Source organism: Chaetura pelagica, unplaced genomic scaffold (assembly GCF_000747805.2).
Source record: "Chaetura pelagica isolate M959 unplaced genomic scaffold, ChaPel_1.0 scaffold938, whole genome shotgun sequence".
NCBI classification, from domain to species: Eukaryota; Metazoa; Chordata; class Aves; order Apodiformes; family Apodidae; genus Chaetura; species Chaetura pelagica.
The window spans coordinates 655,588-664,446 of record NW_009954221.1 but is presented as its reverse complement, the minus strand read 5'-3'; the positions used below and the strand labels follow the sequence as shown (position 1 = coordinate 664,446).

The following is an 8,859-nucleotide window of genomic DNA, read 5'->3' as shown; positions in this document are numbered from 1 at the left end:
TGAAGCTACAGACCTTGTCATGTCCTTCCCAGGACAGCAACAAGAGTTCAAACAAATCAATAAGAGGAGATACAACTCTATAGCATTTTGCTTTTACTCCTTCATGGAATCTTTCCAACTCAACTTCACAAAAGCAACGTAAATAAAGTCTCTTTTTTTATCTGTTTCTTCTAAAAAGAAGATGCTGTTCCACAGATTACATAGTGCAATTGGTTATCTGGTAGAAAAAAGTTATCTTCTTCAGCTCCACGGAAGGAAACACTGAAAACAGTTCCAAGGTCTCAATAAAAATAGGGAAGTATATCCAGTATTGTCTATAAAGTTTCTTTTGTGCTGAACTCACAGAACCTCCTGGGCTGCCTTCAGTTGAAGAGGATAGAATCTGGGTCCTGGTTGGCCAGCTGTGCAATGTGCTTCAATACATCCTTTTTGGTGATGATCCCGAGCAGCTTCCTGAAAAAGGGAAACACGTTCTCAGTGCATGAGCAGCCTCAGAGCCACCCTGGGAGCCCAGGGCTCTGCCCCTCCTTACCCGTTGTGGGTCACCAGGCACTGGCGCAGGCCCAGCTTGCGGAATATATCAATGACAATTTCCATGGGTGTTTGGTCTGTCACTGTGAAGGGACTGAGGTCCAGGATGCTCCTGAGTTTCAGCATGGAGGGGGAGCTTGGAGGCAGCGGAGGAGAGTGGTCAGTGAAATAAATAATTGAGGTGCTCACAATCCCATCCTGCTTCTTCCGGGCATTTTCTGGAAGAAGAAATACCTGATGAAGTATCACCCCTCTGTTCCCTTGCTGTGCTGAGGAGCACACCTCCTTCCCTGCCCACACTGGAATGGCCTCAGAAGGCCACTCCTGCCTCTCACCTGCATCATTTCTCAAGGCAAGCCATGACCCAAGAAGGGTGTGATAAGTTTCTATCCTACAGCACAACCTCTAAGGTCAACTGCATCGCACCCTCTAGGGTCTCCACAGCTTCACCCCAGCATCAAGGCAGCCACACATCCCAGCACTGCACTCTGGTCATGCAAATGCAAGTTCTGGAGATGTTTAACTTGCCAGCATTAAGAGAAGGTAGAGAAAATACTTTGTACTTTTATGAGTCACCAATTGGGTTTTATGGGTCACCTGTGCAGAGGAGCTGAAGTATTTTTAAGCACTGCACCTGCTGGAACAGGCTCCGTGCCTGTAACTAGGGCCAAGAACAGAAGACAAGTGAAGCCCTTGCCATCCCTCAGCCATTTGTACTAGGGCATGACACTCCTGCTACATGGGCAGTGTGTGGACCAACCAGTTTTCTCCTTCTTTTCCTTCAGGAAATAAAGATTTGAGACTTTAACAGCTAAGAAAGATTTCCACATCCAGTCATCCACTCAGTCACTGGCCAGAAGTCTCCTGCCTCTCCACCATGCCACGAGGTTCATGACTCCAACAGAGCTGCACCAATGGCCTTGGGGGACCCCACCCTGTCCTTCACACTCCAGGCATGCAGACCCCACTTGCTCAGGGAGGGAGATGCAGGCACCAGTAAGCAGAGCCACCACCATCACCACTGGGTGCCTCATTTCACCAGGTACCTTATCCCTAGTGCCATCTAAGGCCTCCAACAGCACCACTGACCTACGCAGTGTCCTCTCACCAATTGAAATGATGAGGTCCCTCCTCAGGACGAACCCAACGAGCCTCTGGGACTCCCGTGACACCACCACGGGGTAGCCACTGTAGGTGGTGTCATTGATGATGGTTTCAACATCTTCCACAGTCATGCTGTCCTGCGTGATGACGGTCAGAGGGGGGTCACTCCTCCGCGGCCTCATCACGTCCATGGCCAGGGTCTTGTGTGAGAACTCCTCCTTGGCCTCCAGGAAGGGGTACCCATTGAGTCGGATGTGGGCATCATAAATGCCTTCTCTGCCGATGGCATCAGCCACCCACTTGCTGGTCATGGCTGCTGCCATCAGGGGAACGATGTATTCCAGCCCACCAGTGAGCTCAAACATAATGACCACCAGGGACACGGTCATTCGGGTCACCCCACCTGCCAACAGACACAGGAAGACAGACCACATGAACCAGCTGTTCTGGGGGGTTCCAAACTAGGTTTTGATAGCATGCTATTGTTGTTCCTGAAAGGGGAGCTTCTCCTGATGGGTAAAGTGGTCCCTTAAGAGTTAAACATATTATGCTGTGGAGGAGAGGACTGGGAGTTACAGTGCAAGTGAAGTTCAGTCACCTCCACTCAGCTTCTCAAACCCAGCTGAGCAGAAGCAGCGTGACCAAAAACCAGAGCCCTGGACAGAAGAGTTGCACCGTGACATTTAAGGCCAGAACAGGAGGCAGAATGAATTAAAACCCCACAGGAAAATCTCAGTTCTCTAGCCAGTCCCATTTGTTCTTGCTGCCCATTTTGAAGACTCCCTGCTGGAACCTGTCATGTCCAACAAAAGGTTGGTGCTGGCCAGAGAACACAAATGGGATGAGAAACATGTTGCATGTTCTACTGCAAACTTTCCTTTCTGGAGATGAAGACAACTCCCATGGACTGTGGGACAGCAGATCCCTGCTATAAGGTTCTATGTGGCCAACCAAGCCCCAACCCACAGCTTGGATTCCAGAAGACACCTCACTTACCTAGACAGGCTGCAGCCCCGACCATGGCATAGAGGCCAGGGGTGATGCAGTCTGCTCCTTGGCTGCACCAGCCACTGAAGATGGCCCAGTCGTGGTGGTAATAGGCCAGTTGCTCCACAGCCACCCCAAGCAGCCGGCCAGTGATGGCCCCCACTGCCATGCTGGGGATGAAGAGACCTGAGGGCACCTGCAGGAACATGCACAGAGAACATGCCTGGGCTCCAGCACAAAAGGCATCCAAGGAAGTTCAAGACAGGACCCAGCCAGAGGCTGGATTGAAGTTAAAACCAGCAAGGACACCTTGCTCTGTCACCTCTGCCCTTCCTGCACCCTCACATCCTAATGTCTCTGCAACAGAGTTTGGATTTAGTCCTTTCTGGACAGGAGAAGCTGCCACACACGAGGTGAGTGTGAAACAGAACAGGCGTTCTTCCAGAGCTCGCTTCCCAAGAGCACATAACAAAGCTTCACCCACACACCACCAACACCCCCTGTGCCTCCCCACCCCACCAGGACCTGCTTATTGTGCACACAGGTCCTGCTTTGCTGGCTGAGAGCAGGATCATCCTTCTTCCCTGACAGAAACTCAGACTCCACTGTGGAAGTGAGGGTGCCTGGAAGGAGCACACGCAGCACAGGTGACACCCACAGAGCCACTGCTGGCAAGTTTCACCCCTGCACTTCAGCTGCTTCAGACTCTAAAAGCTCCTGTTCTTTCAGGTCAGAGAATCTCCCCCTTCCCTTCCCACATTTGGCACAGCTTTCTCAGCCACTGTGCATCTTTCTCACAGATTTGATGATTGCCCTTGAGTGTCAGTGACTACACCTCGTGGCAACAACCCCAAACCTCTGTGGTGGGGTCACCTTTCTGGACAGACCACTGGAGGAATAGGGGCAGGAGAAGATGCTCAGCACCACCTCCTGAGCTCCACTGCAAGAAAGCTCAGACCTAGGTACTACACCCATAGCTCAGGAGGCTGCCACCAAACAGGTGCAGAACTGTTGGAGGAAGGAAACTGCTATGATGAGTAAACATTTACAAACTCAGATACCAACTGCTTGGCAATTAGCTATTGCATGAACACCAAAAAGGCTTCAGGCTGGGCAATTCAGAAGCATTCCATTTTTGGGAAATGGGACATGAAGCCCTGAGACACCAGCTTCAGTGACTGTATCTGATGCCCACACTCAGACTAAAAGGATCCTACTGCCCTCAGCTACGAGCAACAGAAGAAATAATTTTTATCTATCACCTTCTCCCCTTCTTAACAGAGGCTGGGGAGGAAAACATGTCTGTCTATTGAGCAAACACAGCTCTAAGACCTGGGGCTCCCGCAGAGGATGAGAAGAACGTGAGCTCCTTTAGAGGCAACCCTCACCTTCATGCCAAAGGTGAAGATGGTGATGAAGACTTTCATGACAAGGGCCAACGCCAGCTGCCACACGGCAGTGTAGACCCCTGGGCCCGCAGCCCGGTCTGGCAGGTCGTCCCCTTTGGTGCTGTTGAAATCGTTCACGTACTCGCAGAGTTTGGACGAGTCCAAAATCCCACAGTCATTGAAGAGCTCAGAGATCAGCTCACTGGTGCTCATCCTGGTGTACTCGTTGGGGAAGGCCAGCACGGCCGTCAGGGCGGTCACCACCAACACCTCCAGCACCGGGTACTTCCCAAGCCTGGTCGTCTTGCGTCGCCTGCACCAGGCGATGTTGCTGCGGATGAAGAAGGCTCCCCAGAGCCCACCGAATATTCCCAAGAGGATGAATGGCAGGAGCTCCAGAAGGTGCCATGGTGTGTGGAACTCCACGTAGAAGAGCACCAGGCGGCTGTTCCCAAAAGGGTTGATGGAACGCAGGGTGAAGGCAGCGACCAGAGCGGCGAAGAAGGAGCGCCACAGCGTCTTGAGAGGAAAGTAGTAACTGACCTGGACAGGAGAAACAAAACAGGCTCAGTCATCTCAGCACTTGTCACTACAACCATCACTGCCCAGCCACAAAATCCTGACTGTGTGTGAAGTGGAAGCAAGGACTGAGACTGACGTGCACTGGCTCCATCCCCTCCTCTCCAGCCAAGCACCCCAGGCTTTGTCCCAAGTCAGTGCAGATGGCAGTGAGCAGGACGGGCCCTGGCCTGCACACCCCCAAGGCAGCAGGTGCCCTCTGTGATCTCTGAAGCAGAGGTGACTCACTGGGATAGTAAAAGCTGTCCCAAATCAGCTATGAGCCCAGCCCAGGGACCCGTCTGCCTTGCGTGCCCTGTGCAGCCCAGCCATGCCAAGCAGCAGTGCCTGCCAGAGCTGCCACCTCAGCTACTGCTCAGCCCAGCACAACCATCCCTCTCCTCCTCTGAGCCAAGCCCTGCAGCAAGCAGCAGTGATCCACTTCATGTCTGGATTGGAAAAATAAGGATGAGAAGTGTCTTGGGAAGAAAAACGGGTTGATAAGCCAGAAGAGTTTGCTCCCAGGCACTCTGGGACAGAGCTGTCAGGACAGGGTGCAGATGTGGTCAACAGGAGAGAGGCAGTGGCTGGAGTAGCAGGTGTTGCTGAGCACAGACAGACTGGGGGAAACCAACAGGTTGATTGCAAAGCTACAGAGAGACATCATCCAAAATTAATTCTCCAGCATCATAAGAATTACCTGAAACCCCAATAAGGTTTTAGGTTGCTTGGCCTTGTAAACACAGCACCAATCAGTATTCAAGAGGGTCTCCTTTCCACACCCCAGCAGATAGGAGTGGGCTGTATTTTTAAACCAGCAGGGTCAGCTCTTGCAACAAACCAGCTCACCAAGAGCTAATAGAAAATGCTGATGTTACCTCTTCCAGACTAAAGAGCACTCCTCCGATCGGGGCGCCGAAAGCTACAGACACACCAGCAGCTGCAGCTGCTGATAAAACCTGAGAGAAACCAGAGAAAGTCAGACACCTTCAGCCCCCAAAACCTTCCCCCTTTTTCCGTTTGTCTTTACTCAAATTCAGGCTGTTTTCATCCCCAGTGAGAGCACAGAAACAGCCTGTTGTAAAGCCAGCAGGGAGAGCACTTCACCAGTCCCACCCCAAACCAGCACAAGTGGCATCACTGGCAGTCACCACGTCTGTCCCAGCTGATTTCATGCTACGTTTTCACCTCTGGAAAAGCTCCAGTGAACCAGAACAGCAGCACTTTCACCTCCCAGAACACACTGACTTTTCCCAGTTTCCTGTCTCACACTCACACCATTACTCAGCAGAAGATGACGTGGTGTAACGAGGTGCTGTGGGGCCACCCCAAGCCTGGCCAGCTCTCAGGGTGGATTCTGTCAGGTTTGGTTTAGCAGGAGGTAAATTGGCCAATGAGACACTGTATGAACCACTTTGCAGTGGCTTGTCCAGAGACCAGCCTTATAGCTCTGAGAGGAAACACTCCTGAGCACCACATTAGATGTCAGCTTGGTTCTTCCACCACATTCTTCTACCCCTAGAGCCAAGTCCAGGTCCCTCAAACAGTCTCCAGCATTGGTTATGGAGTTGCATGGCAAACACAGGCTCTGCAGAACCGGGTCTGCAGCAGGTTAGTGCCAGGGACACTCCCACCACAAGTGAGATGGTGACCTGTGCTGGGGAGATGCTGCGGTGTCACCTCCTAACTGAGTTGGCTTTTGCTCCAACACAGTGTTGGGCTGAGTGACACCAAAACCACACCAAACCAGGACCATCTACAGGCAGGACAAAGCACCTGAGCCCCTGGTCCCCCCACCCCCCCAGCAGCCTGAGAACACGGGGGTCTCTCCGCACCTCTCTGCGCTTCGCTTCGTTCTTCCTGTACTTGGTGAAGAGGTGGCACAAGATGTTCCCACAGCAGCAGGCAACGTGCACCAGGGGCCCCTCTTTGCCCAGGCTCAGCCCAGAGGACACGGCCAACACTAAGGTGATGGTTTTGATGATCAACGTCCACTTGCCCAGGTAGCCTCTAATGATGAAACCACTTAAGATAGTTTTGATCTGGAAGTCAAGCACACAAAGCTCTACAGGCTTTCATTCAAGCCCTGGTCAGAGCTCCTGTTTTATTAGATGCTCCCAATCCTTCCCTCAGCTTCGCCCGACAACTTTCAGAGCCCCCAGCAGCTGTCAAAAATAATGGAGAGTCAGTAAAAATATCCCTCTGTGCAAAGGCAGGAACAGCCCCTTGAACCCTTCCTTCAGGGACACTATCCCTGCTGAAGAAAAATCCAAGGAGGGCTTTTGCTGCCTCTCACAAACAGTGAGCTTTGGTTTGCACCTCCTGCAGGAAATGCCAAAGTATTTTAGTTTTCTAAAGGACTGCATGGAGACTTAAGTGATTAAGATATGTTTCAATAATAATTTGGGAAAAAAATCCATATATTAAGCCACTATCTGAAGTGCAAGAAACTATTCTTCCACGGCAGGCATGTGCAATCCTTGGATGGTGGATCCCTATCCCACCCTGCAGAAACCCAACCCACTTTCCTTCTCACTCACCTCTGGGATTCCTGAGCCACAGGCGTAAGGAGCAAACCCCTTCACAAGCAACACAGCAAGCAGGGAGAACAACAAGGCCCAGATGACGTACATGAAGTAGTTGAGAATGTATGCAAAGGCCCCCTGAAATGCAGAGGAAGTTGAGTTACCCAGTTGTCCTTTGACTGGGACCACATCAGAGCCGTGCAGCAGAGCGAGCGCACAGAGCAGGTCACCTCACACAGTCACCAGGCAGACACGAGGAGAACTGCACCCAGGCTGAGCTTCTGAGGACAAGTTACACTTGCTGGGACACACACAGCTAAAACACTGCCCAGGTAAACGTGCCCATGCTTTGCTTCTCCCTGTCCCCTCTGAGGACAACACAAGTAACTTGTCTGAGTTCATTTACACCCCTGGAAGACCCCAACGATGAATGTGAAATCAGTGAACCACCCAGAGCTTGCACTTCTGGCACATCCATCCAGATCATTAGCAAGGGAGGATACAGGCTGGGAAACAGGACATTTGGCAACAAAACCAGCTGTAGACACACATCACCTCTCCATGGCCCAGGATCAGCTGGGACCAGCTCATCCACTCAGGACACTGGTCTCTGTCCGTGAAGGTCGTGTTGGATTTCCAGCAGCAGTGCTCATGGTTAAACCAGAAGCCTGCTAGACACACTCCTTCCTTCAGATCTGTCATCCAGTGAGCAGAAATGTCTATCAGACCCGCTAGGGAACCTAGTTCAAAGAGGGAAAATAAGAAAAACTTAATAAACATCTTATGCAGATTCAAATACCTGAAGGTCATGGGCTGCCTTGCTGATTTTTTACTTCCCTGCCAACAGAGTGCTGACATCTCTGCCTGCAATTCACTTGTATTCTACAGAGAGCTAGGTGGGGGGATTTGCTTAGTACATATATATATATATATCTATATTTACACATACGTATTGAAAAGAGGTCAGGAAACCAAGCATGCCTATTAAGATTTCAAAGGTTCACCATTACAAACTGTGTCCAAACCCACCCTACATCATTAGAAATTAATTCTTCTTGATGACACTGAAAGTGTTTCTGGACAGAGCACAGTGAGCTGGCTGAGAAGCAGAGGGGGGTGAATCACAGCTCTGGAGGATGCAGACAAAACGTGTCACCAGGCTCCAGTGCAGAGCTGGAATCCAGGAGTTTCATTAACAACACTAAGCCTGTGGCAGGAATAGCTTTGAATTTGGATAAAACACTGCCAATCCCAATTTTAAAAAAGGAAAACAAAAAAAAGGGGAGGGTGGAGAAGTTCCAACTGTGCCAAGCAACACAAAGCAAGCAGAGCCATTGCAGAGAGTGACTGCTTTTAAAAGAGGAATCTTCAAGAAACTTCTTATTTTTCTGTTAAGAATAACCCCTACAATCACTAGCACAAGATCCAGAGGTAGCAATAAACACACAGCAAATCTTGCAGTTAATGAAAAACCGGGCAGCAGCTTTCCTATGTAAATATTAACAGAGGATTTAATTTCATGGCTCGTGATAAATGCTCAGCTGCTTCCTATCAGGAGGATCTGTCTCCAACTGATTGACTTCTGCTGCACTGGGTCCAAAGTTTGCCTCTGAAGTCACTGAAAAGGTCTCAGGCAGCCAACCTCTGAAAGAAGCCCAACTTCCCAAGAATCACTGCTCACTTTTTATATCTTTGTAGGAAAATAAATTAAAACAAGAATATCTTGCCAGCAGCCCTTGGCATTAATCTCTGCAGTGCCAGTGAAG

The 8,859-nt window shown here is 50.5% G+C and overlaps 1 protein-coding gene across 4 annotated transcripts in view; it reads right to left on the bottom strand.

Annotated features, from left to right (window-relative positions):
* Positions 1-255: 255 nt before the first annotated feature.
* Positions 256-8,859, bottom strand: part of CLCN5 (chloride channel, voltage-sensitive 5) — a 20,536-nt gene continuing 11,932 nt past the window's right edge. For 3 of the 4 annotated variants that reach the window (XM_010003439.1, XM_010003440.1, XM_010003441.1), the window contains 9 exons: positions 7,649-7,833; positions 7,109-7,231; positions 6,404-6,610; positions 5,447-5,527; positions 4,011-4,553; positions 2,632-2,818; positions 1,640-2,038; positions 533-749; positions 256-453 (listed from right to left, as the gene is read on the bottom strand). In XM_010003439.1, the coding sequence (XP_010001741.1) occupies positions 363-453; positions 533-749; positions 1,640-2,038; positions 2,632-2,818; positions 4,011-4,553; positions 5,447-5,527; positions 6,404-6,610; positions 7,109-7,231; positions 7,649-7,833 (2,033 nt within the window). In that variant the 3' untranslated portion in view covers positions 256-362. The remainder of the gene's footprint in view (positions 454-532; positions 750-1,639; positions 2,039-2,631; positions 2,819-4,010; positions 4,554-5,446; positions 5,528-6,403; positions 6,611-7,108; positions 7,232-7,648; positions 7,834-8,859) is intronic. The other variant, XM_010003442.1, reaches the window with a different exon arrangement.